The sequence below is a fragment of the Trichechus manatus genome, unplaced genomic scaffold (genome assembly GCF_000243295.1).
Source record: "Trichechus manatus latirostris isolate Lorelei unplaced genomic scaffold, TriManLat1.0 scaffold00006, whole genome shotgun sequence".
NCBI lineage: Eukaryota > Metazoa > Chordata > Mammalia > Sirenia > Trichechidae > Trichechus > Trichechus manatus.
Genome location: NW_004443942.1, coordinates 10652082 through 10668777, shown reverse-complemented (window position 1 = coordinate 10668777; position 16696 = coordinate 10652082). Strand labels below are relative to the sequence as shown.

At 39.3% G+C, this 16696-nt stretch overlaps 2 protein-coding genes across 2 annotated transcripts in view; one reads left to right on the top strand and one right to left on the bottom strand.

Moving 5' to 3' along the window:
* The window catches only part of TSG101 (tumor susceptibility 101), a 50645-nt gene extending 44746 nt beyond the window's left edge, over positions 1 to 5899 (top strand). Inside the window, exons 8-10 of the mRNA XM_004369699.2 lie at positions 2504 to 2706; positions 4077 to 4316; positions 5557 to 5899. Coding sequence (XP_004369756.1) covers positions 2504 to 2706; positions 4077 to 4316; positions 5557 to 5646 — 533 coding nt within the window. The 3' untranslated portion in view covers positions 5647 to 5899. The remainder of the gene's footprint in view (positions 1 to 2503; positions 2707 to 4076; positions 4317 to 5556) is intronic.
* A 360-nt stretch (positions 5900 to 6259) lies between these two features.
* The window catches only part of LDHAL6A (lactate dehydrogenase A like 6A), a 21794-nt gene continuing 11357 nt past the window's right edge, over positions 6260 to 16696 (bottom strand). Inside the window, exons 4-7 of the mRNA XM_004369698.2 lie at positions 10113 to 10286; positions 9021 to 9138; positions 8383 to 8506; positions 6260 to 7593 (exon numbers count right to left, since the gene is read on the bottom strand). Coding sequence (XP_004369755.1) covers positions 7429 to 7593; positions 8383 to 8506; positions 9021 to 9138; positions 10113 to 10286 — 581 coding nt within the window. The 3' untranslated portion in view covers positions 6260 to 7428. The remainder of the gene's footprint in view (positions 7594 to 8382; positions 8507 to 9020; positions 9139 to 10112; positions 10287 to 16696) is intronic.

Genomic DNA, 16696 nt, shown 5'->3' with positions numbered 1-16696 from the left:
AGTCTGGTGGTCATACTAGAATCTGAGTTCTGCACCCCACCTTTCTCCTGCTCCATCAGGGACTCTCTGTTGTGTTCCCTGTCAGGGCGGTCATTGATGGTAGCCGGGCACCATCTAGTTCTTCTGGTCTCAGGCTGATGAAGTCTCTGGTTTATATTGGTCCTTCTTAAGGAATCTAGAGGAAAGCAAGTTGTCTTGCTGAGAAAGGGAGGTTAGTACGTTTGACCATTGAGGAGTCAGGGACATAATTAAAGGGGTTTGGGAACTTGTTCCACAGTAGAGAGGGAGAAAAGAGAGTGGAAGACTCCCATCTGATGGCTTCAGTCTTCTTTGAAGATGTTCTGAAGATGTTTGCCTTTGTGGGATGATGGTAAAAGAAGCCTTAGGGCTTTAAGAAGGAATCAAAAGGATTGAGAATTTTGGTTGGGTTATGGGCAGGTGAGGCTTTTGTAGTTAGAAGTCCTGGTGATCTGAAGAATGTGAGACCAACTTCCTGCAGCCTGTCTGCAGGGGTATAACAAATGTGCAAAGACTCGGGGCTGAGGGGAGATGCTCCCTGGTAGCAGGAGTGGTAGAAGGAGAGGTCAGAGGTATCAGACAGACTGAGTAGAAATACGAATTGGTGAATTCAGAAAAGTTGCCGGAGTCATACTGGTGTTTTCCCCGTGTGTAGGGGAGGAAGTGAGCCAAGAGGTGGCAGAGGAGGCTGTAGTGCCAGAGAAGAAAACGTTAAGAAAAATTTGGGGAAATGAGTCCAGGGGTGATGCAGTGGCTGGTAAATTGATGAGAACACTTTGGAAAAACTAGCTATTAAGAGGCCAGAGTTTTGAAACCAAGACCCCAGTTTTCATAGAGGAAATGTAGTTGTCCTCTAGCTTTATGACTCTGAATTTTCAAAGCACAGGTTGCCTGAAAGAGTAAATACTTTTGCCTCTCAGAAATATGAATTAATAAGCCGAAATACTTCTGTAAAATTAGAAATTATGGAAATTATATGCTATGTAGATTTGTATGTTAATAACGAAAAATATCAACTGCCAATGTGTGAGCCCTACAGGTTGGATACCATTTTGGCTCTCCTCAGCAAGAGGTTTCTAGCTGGAAAGAGGAAGTCCCTTGTAGGGAGAGGCAGTCAACACTACAAGTCTAATGTTGGAAGGCTTCTTTTCACTGTGCAAGCAAGGTCCCTAAGACAACTAGACAAAAGACATTCCTCAGGAAAACCTGGCCACAAGAGACACTACGCATACATTTTTCCTTGCAAGAGAAGAAAGCCCAAGTCAGAGAAAATGTAGTTCTTAAATGGTGGAAACAAGAGAAAGAACTAAAAGAAGCAGAACTCTAGACTCTTGAAACCAGTGGCACCTGAGAACTCCAAAGTCTCCTAATTTAATTTACAAAAGGCCCTGAAAAGCACAAAGTAACCTGGGTATCAACCAGCTTGTACAAGAAGACAACTTTACTAATCCATAAACCGAAAAATAGAGTGACCAGGCCAGGTTATGGAGTCGCAAGAGTTGTACTCAAACGGACACTGAGGAGCACATGTGGAGCTGGTGGCATTGTGTTTTGGACAGCTACATTTTCTTTTGGAGACAGTATAACTGGTTACCAGGAAGAAGCCTGTAATGGATGGTAACATGAGTGGTGAGAGTTTCAGTACATTTTTGCAAACAGATAGGACTATTTTTCTCCTAATAAGTGGAACTCAGTGTTAAGGTGATAAGAATTTTCAGCTCAGAGTGAAAGTGAGTGATACTGTCTGTTGGTCTGTAATAACTTCTTTATTTATTGTAGGTAATTAAGGTTAAATATACTTCATATTTCCCCACATGGTATTACATCAAACATAATTAAAACTCAACATACCATTTATACATTCCCTGATTTAGGACCATAACTGAAGAACACTGATGGTCATAAAAAATATCCGTAGTTATGTTAAAGGGTGATCTTTTTGAAGCAGATATCTGGGAGATAAGTTCATTTGATCTGAAATGTGCAAAGAAGTTAGATAAGATACTGTTTCGGAAGACAGTCTTGAAAGAGAATAGTAAAGAATCTGGGAGGAAACAGAAGTTTTATTAGCTGTTGAATTTTTTGGATGTCATTTTCTTTTGTTCTTTCAATTTTCCCTAGTTTTTTTGGTAAGGAATAAAGGAGTAAAAGTCTTGCTTTTACTTAGAAATAATTGTAATATCTAGGAACATAGCCTTCTGCCTCATTGAGAAAATAACCCAATACTTCATTAGGCTATAAGTAGGGAGAATGGATTAACAGTAGAGAAATAAAGATTAATAGTAATCTCGTTCAAGGCAAATATTTCTGAATTAACTCAGATTTTTATGTTGTTTCTGATGCAGTTATAACATTTAACATAAATTTTCTTCCTTCCTACCATTTCGGAAGTGTCAGCTCATATTTTGTCCTGCTTTCTGAAGGTTCCAGAGGCACAGAAAGAGCTTGGGAAACAAGCAAATGGTTTTCGCCTTTTTCCGTTCAGGTCCCAGTAGGGATGGCACGATCAGTGAGGACACCATCCGAGCCTCTCTCATCTCTGCAGTCAGTGACAAACTTAGATGGCGGATGAAGGAGGAAATGGACCGTGCCCAGGCAGAGCTCAATGCCTTGAAGCGAACAGAGGAAGACCTAAAAAAAGGTCACCAGAAACTGGAAGAGATGGTTACCCGTTTAGATCAAGAAGTAGTAAGTAGCTTGTGGTTGAAGAGTTGCAATTTTCAGATTGAATTGTAGCCATGGCAAAGTGTTCTATAGGTACTTTGGTTACCCTGGATGTTGTGAGTATAAGATTTCTGAAAATTATAGGTGTCTTTAAGCATTTGTGTATAGTTTTCCTATTGCTTGTTAAAAATGGAGCTGATGTTTGAAATTTGGTCTTTGATAGGGGGCTGGATGATATTTAGAGCATTTTTATTGCACCTTCACCCTAAGGGATAATGTTTTGGCCCAAAGGAGGACTATTTGAATGCTTGATGTTGCCAGACAGTTACAAGAAATAAGAACTAGAGAGCTGTGAGCCATGATAAAGGTCTGCAGACCTTTTTGTAGACTAAAGGGACAGTTCTATTTTATTGTTTCCAAATGTTGTTTGAACTATATTAAAAAGCATCTTCAGTAAATCCTTCTAATAACCTAGAGATATTTGAGTGACTTAAGAGCTACATGTAAACATAGTGTATGCAAACTTTAGCTCTTTAAGCCTTCTCATATTTATTCTGTCAAACTGCTGGGCCCTGTGATTTTGTTGCTTAACAGTGATTAAGAGGCACTAGCATTGATGGTTGCACAACGTGATGAACACAATTAATGGCACTGAATTGTACATGTAAAAAAATATTGAAATGGTAAATGTTTTTATACTTTTTTTAACCACAGTTTACAAAAAAAAAAAAAATTCAAGAGCCAGCTTCCCTACTTTTCATCCTCATGAGGGAAAATTTATTCCAATAAATGTGCCTTTTTGATGAAAAGGTAAAGAGATACTGAAATTTTGAGAGCTTGGGACAAAGTGATTTGTCCTTACAAAATGGCACTAATGTGTAAATGAGCTTTGCATTAGCTATTTCCAGAAGTTCAGGCAAGTGACACCAATACAATTCAGAGCCACAGCCACCACCTGCTATGTCTTGTGACTAGAGTGCAAGCATTTTGGGGCTCTGTGCATTGAATCCTCTTTCTAGACCAGAGAAAGTTATTTGTCTCCAGCAGATGCCCACACTTGTTTGGAGGAAAGACCTCTTTTATCATTTTCCATGTAGGGAACCTCTTACTGGAAAGTATCTTGTCTGATGGCTTAGTTTGCAAGCACGTGTGTCACTGCTCAGCTCAGGGTGTTTCAACATTACCCTGTTTTCACTCAGTATATTAGATCTCACCTTTTCCTCTCCCTTTGATCAGTGTGTTAATGGAAACATTAATCTCATCTATGAGTTGTGTAAACATAGTTTTATTAGCAAGTCTGTTTCTGTAAAATTGAGCTGTAAATGGCTGACAAACTGATAATTATGTACAATTAATATAAAATCATCACCTTTAGACTATTATTCTGGTTTTAGGCTGAGGTTGATAAAAACATCGAACTTTTGAAAAAGAAGGATGAAGAACTCAGTTCTGCCCTGGAGAAAATGGAAAATCAATCCGAAAACAATGATATTGATGAAGTTATCATTCCCACAGCCCCACTATACAAACAGATCCTAAATTTGTACGCAGAGGAAAATGCTATTGAAGACACTATCTTTTACCTGGGAGAAGCCTTACGGCGAGGAGTAATAGACCTGGATGTCTTCCTGAAGGTATGTCTTCCTCACTCTGCTTTCCAGGATTTTGGAACTTGTGCTTTCAGAGGCACTGACTGTGAAAACCACAGGCCAGGAGGGTTTCTCTGTAGTGTGAGTTGAGATTCCTTGCCTTCCCAAAAGAGAGCTAGTGAGATATATAGCTGTGAGCAGTGTCTTTCCATCTGCAGAGTGCTAGAATTGGTTTGAGTAGGGGAAGGAAAGTGGGCTAGTGGCTGCTGGCCCCAACTCCACCAGGCACCATCAAGATGAATGGAATTCTTCTGTCTTACTACTGTGCCTGAGGGGGTCAAGAGGCACAGTCAGATTTCATTGGTTCTTTCAGGTCAGACCACTTAAATTGAGATCACCCACTGTCCCACCTCCATTATTTTTCTGTATATTTTCTTAGAATTTCATAATTTTAGACCAGTTTTCCCAAATGAAACAGCCCTGCAGATACTAGAGCCCTGATGAGTGAAGCTTGTCTCAGGCTTAATACTGTTGTACAGACATGAAGATCCGGTAAGCCAAGTATGGCTACTGCTGTCTGGTGGGTCATGAAGAATCTAGTTTTAAGAATAATAACCTTCTGCTGGTGCCTCATTGGTCAGGTCACTTGGTGATCTTGCCAATCTCTCTATGGGTGAGTGGTCAAACCACATACCTGGGACCTGGTGCAAGCACACAGACAGCTGGGTATAAACCAGACCCTTAGGGAAAACTCCCTTTCAGTACACTGTCCCCTCTTTGGGTGGCACAGCTAGGGAAGGATACACACGAGATTCAAGAGAGGAAAAGAATTGAGCCTTTGCCATTTGCTGAGCACCAGACTAGGGACAAAAGCTGTCCCTTTGCTGCTTATCACTCCCCTTCCCCTTCTTTTAGCCAAATGAGATAAACAGTCGTGATTATCAAGGTTTTGTAACTTGTTGTTAGAATCACAGTAGAAGTTTCCTTGGCATGTTGTCTCAAGATGTAGCTTAAAATCACTGAGCCAAATCATGTAATGTGGCGTTTTCCCTGTGAGTAAGCATTTATCAGGTCTCAGAAGATTACCTGCCTTAACTCAGTCAGCCAGCATCAATCTGGTAGAATTAAAGAAGCCACATTTAATGTGGTATTCGTTCCAAAGGAAGGTTGATATAACTAGTACATTTAGGGTGTTTAAGCCATCTAAGTTAAAACTTGTCTGATACTGAATGCCTGGGCCTGGATCAAAGCCTTTCTAAACTGTTGAATTTTTCCCCCCTCCTAGCATGTACGTCTTCTGTCCCGTAAACAGTTCCAGCTGAGGGCACTAATGCAGAAAGCAAGAAAGACTGCCGGTCTCAGTGACCTCTACTGACTTCTCTGAGAGCAGCTGGAGATGGAGCTCTTCTTAAAGCATTCTTTTCTTCTCTTCCTTTCTCTTATCAGTAGGTGCCCAGAATAAGTTATTGCAGTATATCATTCAAGTGTAAAATATTTTGAATCAATAATATATTTTCTGTTTTCTTTTGGTAAAGACTGGCTTTTATTAATGCACTTTCTATTCTCTGTAAACTCTTTTTGTGCTGAATGTTGGGACTGACTCTGCTAAATAAAATTTGTTGCATAAATTTCCTCTTCTTTATTGGATTCCTTTAGGAAAAATCCATGAAACTTGACTAAGAAGCACAGCTTTTAATTCAGCAAACAAAATCATGTTATCCATCTTAAGTTGAAATTTATTATTATTTACTCTATGGCATATAAAGTGAATTCTGTTTAGTATAGGATATACCACACAGGCAAGGAGCCCTGGTGGCACAGTGGTTAAGCACTCGGCTGCTAACTGAAAGGTTGGCAGTTTGAACTCATCAGCTGCTCCGCAAAAGAAGTGGCAGTCTGTTTCTGTAAAGATTTACAGCCTTGGAAACCCTATGGGGCAGTTCTACTCTGTCCTGTAGGATTACTATGAGTCGGAATCAACTCGACAGCAATGGGTTTGGTAGTGGTTGGTTTTTTTTTGAGACTACATAGAAATTTTGAAATTGAGGGATTTGGGTGACTTTTTTCTGTTAAAGGTCCTGGGTGGTACCCTCCTATCAGTCCCTGCCTAGATTTCTTTTCTAGGCCTGATTAAACCATAACTATTTTCATCAAATAAAAAGGAGGGAATCCTAGAAGCAGAGCTATATACCTGGGGCTTAATGTTAACTAGGCATGATGGTCTGGCCACAATTAAAGGGGTAGCTGTGAGAAGATTTGGAACAAAGCAGAAGGTATAGTGTACATTGCCTCCCTGCTTTTATTGTCATTTGAAATCAGTCTTTATGGGGAGTGATTCTGTAGCCAAGTTTGTGACCACCCAGTGAGCTCCACAGCTGCTATATGTCCCACAGACCTCATGCATTAGAACAGAACATTCTCAGTCAAAATAAGAGCACTAGAAAGTTCATGAGGTTACAAAGGAAGAACATTCTGATTTGAGGGAGTGTTTTCTTTTAAGATATTAGGGAGCCAGATAGCCCACTGTATACCTTTCCCAAGAAAAAAACAACTTTTAGTTAGTCCCAGTCATCACTGAGGGGGGTTTATACAGTTTAGATCCTTTCTTTAAAAAGTAAAATCCATTCACAAAAATTATCAGACTAAAAAGTAGCAAGGTCAAATCAAAGTTTATTCATTTATTATTAGAATTAGAATTAATGTTTAGAGTTATTTTTGTGTGTACATAACTTCCATTTTTACATTGTAGAGGCATGTACGATTGTTTTTATAGTATATAAATGAAAATAGATAGAAGCCAGCCAGAACGAAAGAATTAGCATGTACTTGATGAAAAGAATCAGTTTCTATAACACAGTAAACACATACATCATACATTCTTTTGGACCACTTAGGCAGCTATATATATTCAAGGCAAGTACTGGTACATCAGAGGTACCAAAGACACCTCCTTTGATGCAGTCACTTAAGAATTGTAAAAAAAAATAGTATCATCTAGCAGCTGAGAGAGCTTGAGGGCTAAATAAACGGACATCATTCTACCGTATCCTGTTTCTAACTTTTAGGAATTCAGATTTATTCAAAAGATTACCATATGCAATCCCATTACTACTATTTTTTTCTTGAAAAACCATAAAGTAAGTAGCATTAATCAGCTTTAAAGATTGAGCTCCTTCTGAATTTCCCAAAGTGTTTGTGCACTCTTCTTTAAACAGGCCTCCTCTTCAGGGGTCAGATTGACATTTATAATGTCTGTAATGCCATTCTCTCCCAGGATACAAGGAACACTGAGAAATACTTCTTCCTTTATTCCATAGAGGTCCTGAAAGTAAAGACTTAAAATTTATTTTTTCTTTTTTCTAACAAAAGTCTGCAATGTGAGACACAGAAGTTGCTGAATTAATAAGTGTTTAACAGGTATGTGGGTATGGATAATGGCAGAGAAATAGAGCACTAAGGCAGAGAACAATTTAAAGCAGATTATTAGACATATTTATTGTTCAGATTCATCAGCCATCTCTCCAGATAGGCCCTAGCCTCTTGCCATGTTTGCTGGGGACCACCATCATTATCCTATCTCCTTACCCCAAAACCACTTTCTGTTGGGACTACATCATAACTTCTATTACTTTATTCCCAGTGATTTAGTTCCATCTTGTTTTAACCTCTCCTATTCAGACTAGCAGAGGGATCTTACCCACATCCCAATCTCCCCCAGGAGACTAACTGCGAATACTTTTGTGACTACTGCTTCTACCCTAGGTCTTCTCATGGGACGTAATTGGATGTGTTAGAGAACTCAAAATCTGGAAAAATCACTACCCACAGTGGTTCCCAGTGTCACTAGATATTTGTAGAGTTAATTCAGTCAGTTAACGCAAAGGTGCAAGAAGACTTACTTTTTTATCTAATTGAATGTAATAAATGTTACTCTAGGACAGGACAAAGGTTCTACAGAGATAGGACTCTTTTTCTCTCAGCAGGAACAAAGGATAGCCTTTAGAAAAAGAGGTGCTTCCAGAAGATCAACTTCAAAAATTAAGAGTTGGTCAAATGTTTTTTCCCTTATTTTATGTTAAAAGTTAGTGACTTTTCAAACATGAGCATCTACCTTAATTATGGTGGAAACTGGATGCACTCTCCTGAGATTCTTCAAAATGCTTTCCGTTAAATCAGCTACAGATAAGCCAATGGCCCAAGAAGTAAAACCTTTCCTTTTAATAATCTCGTAGGCACTGTGGAGTTAGAAATCATGAACATAAGAAGTTAGTTTGGAAGAAATACTTACCATTGAATGTCCATTTTGTGGTAACTTATCTGACAATGCCACAAAACTCAAATGTTGACATCAGTAATTTTTCCTGGAAACTTCTTACAGGAATTGGTCATTTAAGATAAACATAAGAGTTATGAGGTTATATAAACAGATCCAGAAAATAATAAGAAATCAGGCCCACCACTATAAGTAAAGATGTATTCCATCAGTCGACAATTGAGTGCTTGCTATGTGCTAAACCCTGGGTTAGGCTCAGCAGTGACCAAAACAGACCCAGTCCCTAACTATTTAAGAATTTATACTCTGGTAAATAAACAATCACATAATCTTACAATAAATAAAAGTTGAAGTGCTAATGAAAGAAAAGTACAAGAACTTTTAACAACACTTGAGGGGCTGATCTCCTCCATCTGGCAGAATTCAGGCTCTAAACTAACATCCAAGGCCCTGAAAGTGTGAAACTAACATATTACCTGGCGATCACTTCCTTATGGACATTGTTCCACTGCTCATGATCTTTATCAGTTCCTAGATCTGAGTTCAGGTTCTTCAGAGAGACGCCAGCAACGTTAACACCACTCCACACGGGAACTGAGAAAAAATATGCCAAAGATTACACTCGTTACATGGTATAATAGAGGTTTAGGGGTTTTGTTTGTTTTGTTTTACCTTAGCAAAACTGTTCTTATAGCCTTGAGTGATTTTTTAAGAGTATTCAACGTTGTTGTGTGCCGTCGAGTCTATTCCAACTCATAGCGACCCTATAGGACAGAGTAGAACTGCCCTATGGAGTTTCCAAGGCTGTAATCGTTACAGAAGCAGACTGCTGCATCTTTCCCTGGCAGAGCAACTAGTGGGTTCTAACTGAAGACCCTTCAGTTAGCAGTTGAGCTCTTAACCACTGTGCCACTGGGGCTCCTGAGTATTCAACAGAACCATCAAAATTCAGATGTCTGAGCCCCAACTTAGCTCTGCTAAATCAAGGAAACGAGCCCAGAATTCTGTCATCTTTGCAGAGATTTTCCAGACAAGAAAGTGGCAGTTTCAACTTTTAACTATAGATAAGTTTTACTTTTATCACTTCAAGTCCTTTTCCATAGCCAGGGTTTATATTAGAAGGATTTCAAAGGCACTTAACCAGAGATAACTAAGAAAAGGACTGCTATCACCATAGTACCCCCTCTCTTCCCCTTAATTTTCTCCAGTTATGCCTGTCCCTTAATCTGAAGAATCCATGCTACTTAAATTACAATGCTAACCTTCCTGAACTATAGAGTCCCAAGTGAAATATAAACCATGTCCTGTTACTTATTGATTTATTATAAGAAAGCCTTATAATCTTAACCATCCACAGGTAGGATTATACTAACATTCTCACTTTTTTCAAATTTGAAACTATTTTTGTTCGATTATTTTATTATAAAAATAATAAATGTGCTAAAAATTTATAGAAGTCCTTTCTCCCCACCTAGAGCTATTTTACTTATGATTAAATCTCCATATTATCAATATAGTAAAAATATATTTCAGAGAGCGTGCAGGGCTCAATGCTGCTTTAGGCTTACCACTTGAGTCTCCATGCTCTCCAAGGATCCACCCGTGACAGCTTTCTGAGTGGATACCAAGTCTTTGTCCAATTAAGAAACGGAAACGGGCAGTGTCCAAATTACAGCCACTTCCAATAACACGGTTTTTGGGAAAGCCACTCAATTTCCAGGCCACGTAAGTTAATATATCCACTGAGAAGAAAAAAAGTCAGAAAAAGTTCTTATCTAAAGTGAAATATTTTTAGGAAGGGATGTTTGAAGGGGAAATCACCAGGTAGTAGACAATTGTCAACTCTGGTGAAGGGAAAAACAACACACAGTATAGGGGAAGTCAGCAAAGCTTGGCCAAGGCAAAGTCATAGAAGTATCCTAGACACATACAGACACCTTGAGGGACCGAGTTAGTGGGGCTGAGCGCTGAGGACCATGGTCTCGGGAGACATCTAGGTTAACTGGCATAACATACTTCATAAAGAAAAATGTTCTATATCCTACTTTGGTAGCATCTGGGGTCTTAAAAGCTTGCAAATGGCCATCTAAGGTACATCTATTGGTTCCCATCCCATCCAGAGCAAAGGAGAATGAAGAAAACCAAAGACACAAGGAAAATATTACCCAAAGGACAGAAGGACCACATGAACCACAGCCTCCACCACCCTGAGCCCAAAAGATCTATATGGTGCTGGTTACCACCACTGACTGCTCTGACAGGGATCACAATAGAGGGTCCTGGAAAAGCAGGAGATAAATATAGAACAAAATTCAAATTCATAAAAAAAAGACCAGACTTAATGGTCTGACAGAGACTGTAGGAACCCACAAGACTGGCCCTCGGACACTCTGCTAACTCAGAACTGAAGCCACTCCTCCTGAAGTCCACCTTTCAGCCAAAGATTAGACAGGTCTGTAAAACAAACAATAACACACACGAGGAAGGTGCTTAGTTCAATCAAATATATGAGACCAAATGGGCAACTCCTGCCCAAAGGCAAGACAAGAAGGCAGGAAGGGATAGGAAAACTGGACAAATTGGCACAGGGAAGCAAGGGTGGAAAGGGGGAGTGTATGGACACATTGTGGAGATTTTAACCAATGTCACAGAACAATTTGTGTATAAATTTTTGAATAAGAAACTAATTTGTGCTGTAGACTTTGACCTGCTGCACAATAAATTGACACATTTTAAGAATTTATCTAAATTAAAACTAGTAAACCTGATGTTTCATAGGGAAAAAGAATGGTTCTATATATTCAACTCCAGTTGTACCACACTTCTTAACAATAAGAATAAATTATGAAAAATGAATATAATATCTAAGTGTAGAAAATGATAACATTTTTAATGAAAGAACTAATGAAGGCCTAATAAAATATAGAATTAACATATACTGTGGTCAGGAATTTGAAGACTAAGGTGTGCCTGACCCAAGCCATGCTACTTTAAATCGCCTCATATGCATGGAACAGCTGGACAATGAATAAGGAAGACTGAAGAATTGATGCATTTGAATGATGGTGTTGGCAAAGAATATTGAATATAGCATGGACTGCCAGAAGAACAAACAAATCTGTCTTGGAAGAAGTATAGCCAGAAAGCTCCTTAAGAAGCAAGGATTGCAAGACTTCAACGGACTTACTTTGGACGTGTTATCAGGTGGGACCAGTCCCTGGTGAAGGACATCATGCTTGGTAAAAAGTAGAGGGTCAGCAAAAAAGTGGAAGACCCTCAACAAGATGGACTGACACAGTGGCTGCAACAATGGGCTCAAGCATAACAATGATCGTAAGGATGGTGCAGGACCTGGCAGTGTTTCATTCTGTTGTATGTAGGGTTGCCATGAGTTGGAATCAACTCGACAGCACCTAACAAAACAACATGGTCAGGAATTAAAACATCAGTATTGTAAAAATATCAGTGCTTCTCCATTGATCTATAGACTATATGAAATCCCAATCAAAATCCCCAGAAGGATTTTTTTAATGGAAACTGACGGAAAAATGCAACAAACTCTTGACACATGCTGCACTTGGATAGATCTCGAAGGGCATTATGCTGAGTAAAAAAAGCCAACTCAAAAGGCTACACCTTGAAGTGACAAAATTATAGTGATAAAGAATATACCATAGCTGCCAATGGTTAGGGTTGGGGAAAGAATTGTCATTATAAAGGAGTTGCATGAGAATCTCTCTGGTCATGGAACAGTTCTGTATTCTGTATCCTGATTGTGGTGATGATTACATAAACGTATACGTGTGTGAAAATTTCATAGAGCTACACACATTACCAGCTACTACTGAGTTGATTCTGACTCATAGCTACCCTATGTGTGTCAGAGTAGAACTGTAGTCGATAGAGTTTTCAATGGCTGATTTTTTTTGGAAGTAGATCAGCAAGCCTTTCTTCTGAGGCACCTCTGCGTGAACTCAAGCCTCCAAGCTTTTGTTTAGCAGCTAGAAGGAGTTAGAAGTTAAGTTTCTTTGAATAATTCTTGCTCTCTAGATTTGACGTTGGAGCCATGTAAATATTTTATAAAATTATGAAATTAAATAGCAGTTCCCAAAAATCAAAACTAAAATAAGTAATTTATGTAGTCACGTAGACAATTTTGTCCTATTCACACAGTGAAAAACTATTCCAAATGACTTTAAAGTAATTTGACTGGTTATCCCAGCCTAGACTTCTCTTTAGGCTCCAGACTCATAATCAGCTACCTGGCTTGAAGTTTCCTCTCAAATGTCTTTCCAGAAAGCTCAAATTTAACATGTTCAAATTGGAAATCTTCTTTTTCTCCTCTAAATCCAGCACTCCTACTTCCCTCACTGAGCCCCCGATCTTAAAAGCACTCCATCTAGGAGAGTTCTCCAGGGAGGCAAGATGGCAATTGAAGCACCTGGATGCTTCTATCTCCCCCTTACAAAACCAGAAAAAAAGCAGAAATTGATGGAACCAAGCCCTAAAACTTGAAACCAGTCTAAGAGTTAAACAGCATCTAAGCAAACACTGACTCAAGGAAAAGCTGACTTTCAAACAATAGGAAAACTTTTCTTTCTACCATAGATGTCTTCTTCCTCCCCACCTCTGCAGAAGCAGGGGCTATGGCAGTGCTGGTGTCAAACTGCAAAACAGCGCTCCCAGAGATGAGCCTGCTCCCTGGTTCAGGAATGTGCAGAACAGTCTTAGCTTTTGCTGGCAGACTGTTGTATGTGACTGTTCATATCTGTCTTGGGTCAGCCTGAAGGACTAAAGAGGTGCAATCCTCCCAGTTTAGCCATTCATGCTCCTGCAGGACTGGGGAAGGTGGGGTAGCAGCAAGCAATGCTCACAGGCTGAGTCCCCCCACCCCCGAATCATCTAGGATTAATTAGTTGATTGAAGCATACAATAGACATTGAAAGAGGACTGGTGTGAGTTTCTTGCAGAATTTTGAACTTTCAGAAGTACCATTTGGTTATGCAAAATGGCAGATAAAGAAGTTCTAGAGGTCCCTTCCTGCACCAAAACAACAACTGCACTGGAAAGAGCAATTGGAACCAACTATTTTGGAAATCTGAAACCAGAACAGACACTTAAATCAACCAGGGGAGTGCTTGATGAAGAGACAAGATGCTAATCTTTGCCAGGTGGACCATGTGCACCAATCGACTACCACCTCCACTCCTCAGCACTGCCACAGTGGTAGGGACAGCAGCCCATGTTCCTACAGCAGCTGGCTGTTACCAGGGTGTGCGGTGGGGACCTTGTCCTCCAAGAATTTGGGGTTGCACAGTTTGCACAGTTGGGTTGGTCTGGACATGCCCCAAGAGATGGGTGCAGACCACTGCAGTGGTTTCAGCCCTCTTGGAGAAGCAGTTTTTTCCCTGCCATTAGATCCAAAGGGCCAGCACACCCTTTGGTGAAATCTTCAGGCCACTGACTGCATGGAAAAGAGTTGGGACAAACACTGCAAAAATTAGCTTGGAAATTCACTCAACAGTCAATTGCAGCCTTCATAAAGTAAGAACAGCAATTCCTGAGGGGTAAGAGAATGGGATATTTTCTGTTTTCTGTTGTTTTTTCCCTAAAGTGCAAGGAAATCGCTGTCAAAACACTAGTTGGACACAGACTCCAGAAAGATGTCCTTGATGTCCACACAAAATACTATGATGGCCAATCTTTGCAAAAATAGTTAGGAGAGGTTGCTGAGTAGAGGGACTGTTACCTTAAATGATTTTTTTTTTTAAAAATTGCAACCCCTGGGAAGGGGAAGAATCTGAGTTCCAGAGTTACCACATTATAATATTCTTAACGTCTCAGTTTAAAAAAAAAAAGGCATACAAAGAGACAGTGAAAAATAGCTCAGTTGAAAGAATAATACAGACAGACAGAAATCATCCCTATGGAAGTCCAGATAATGGACAGATTTGAGAACATTAAAACAACAATACTAAATACGCTCAAAGAACTAAAGAAAAACATGAACAATAAACTAAAGGAAATCAGGAAAATGATGCAGGAACAAAATGAGCATTTCAATAAAGAGATAGAAACTATAAAAAAAAAGAACCAAACAGAAATATTGGAGCTGAAAATACAATAACTAAAACGAAAAATTCATTGGAGGGATTAACAGCAGATTTGAGCTGGCAGAAGAAGATTAGTGAATTAGAAGATTTTAGGCAACTGAAATTATTGAGTCTGAAAAGCAACAGGAGAAATGGATAAAGAAAAAACAATGCCTCATGGAACTGTCGGACTCCACCAAGCAAACCAACATATGTTTCATGGGAATCACATGAGAAGGACGGGGAGGACAGAAACACAATTTGAAGAAATAGTAGAAAACTTTGCAGATTTGACAAAGGATATGAATCTACAAATCCAAGAAGCTCAACCTACTCCAAGTAGAATAACTCCTAAGAGATCCACAATGAGACACATTATAATCAAATTTTTGAAAACCAAAGATAAAGGGAGAATTCTGAAAGCAGCAAGAGAGAAGCAAACTCACATATAAGGAATCCCCAATAAGATTAAGTGCCAATTTCTGCTCAGAAACCTTGGAGGCCAGAAGGCAATGGAATGAAATATTTAAAGTGCTAAAAGAAAAGAACTATGGACCAAGATTTCTATATCCAGCAAAGCTATCCTTCAAAAGCAAAGGTAGACTCAAGACATTACCAGAAAAACAAAAGTTGAGGGAGTCTGTTACAACCAGACCTGCCCTAGAAGAAATGCTAAGGGGAGTCCTTCAAATGGGAAGGAAAGGACACTAGACTGTAACTCAAGCCATACACAGAAAAAGAGAATTCCATGGGCAAATATAAGGGCTAGTTTTATAGTATTTTGGGTTGGTAATTCTAATTATTATAACCTACATGCTTTATAATAACAAATGCTTAAAAATAAATTTCTTTTATTGGGAACACAGTGTATAAAGATATAATTGGTGATAACAATAACATAAATAGGGTGGGGGGAGAGGTGGTATAGGGACAGAGTTTTTGTATCTTACTGAAGTTAAGTTGGTATTAATTTAAACAAGGGTGTTAAAAATTTAAGATATTAAAGGTAATCCTCATGGTAGCCACAAAGAAGATATCTAAAACATACACAAAGAAGGAAATGTGAAGGGAATCAAAATGGTTCACTACAAAATATCAATTAAACACAAATGTTGGCAGTACTGGAGGAAATGAGGGACAAAGAAGGTATAAAACACACATGCACAAAAAAAAAATAGCCAAATGGCAGAAGTAAATCCTTACTTATCAGTAATTACCTGAAATGTAAATGGATTAAACTCTCCAATCAAAAGGCAGACAGTGATAGAATGGATTAAAAAAACATGATCCCACTAGAAGGCAGGAGGGGACAGGAAAGCTGGTGATAGGGAACCGAAAGTTGAGAACGGAGAGTGTTAACATGTCATGCGGTTGTTAACCAATGTCATAAAACACTGTGTGTACTAACTGTTTAATGAGAAGCTAGTTTGTTCTGTAAACCTTCATCTAAAGTACAATAAAAAACTTATGGACCACAGCTACCAAGGCATCCACCAAACTGAGTCCAGTACAGCTAGATGGTACCTGGCTACCACCACTGACTGCTCTCACAGGGATCACAACAGAGGGTTCTGGACAGAGCTGGAGAAGGACGTAGAACAAAATTCAAACAGAAAAAAAAGACCAGACTTACTGGCCTCAAAAGAGACTGGAGAAACCCCAAGCATATGGCCCCCAGACACCCTTTTAGCTCGGTGAAGTCACTTCCGAGGTTTACCGTTCAGCTGGGGATTGGACAGCCCCATAAAACAAAACAGGACTAATGAGGCACAGCAGTCCAGGGGCAAGGACTAGAAGGCAGAAGGGGACAGGAAAGCTGGTGATAGGGAACCCAAGGTTGAGTAAGGACAGTGTTGACATGTAGTGGGGTTGTTAACCATTGTCATAGGGCAACATGTTTACTAACGGTTTAATGAGAAACTATTTTGTTCTGTAAACTTACATCTAAAGTAAGAATAGCAGGAGAACTGGAAGAACATAATCAATGTCACTGAACTGTGCATGTAGAAATTTCTGAAATGGTGTATCTTTGGCTATGTATATTTTCACTAAAAAAAAAA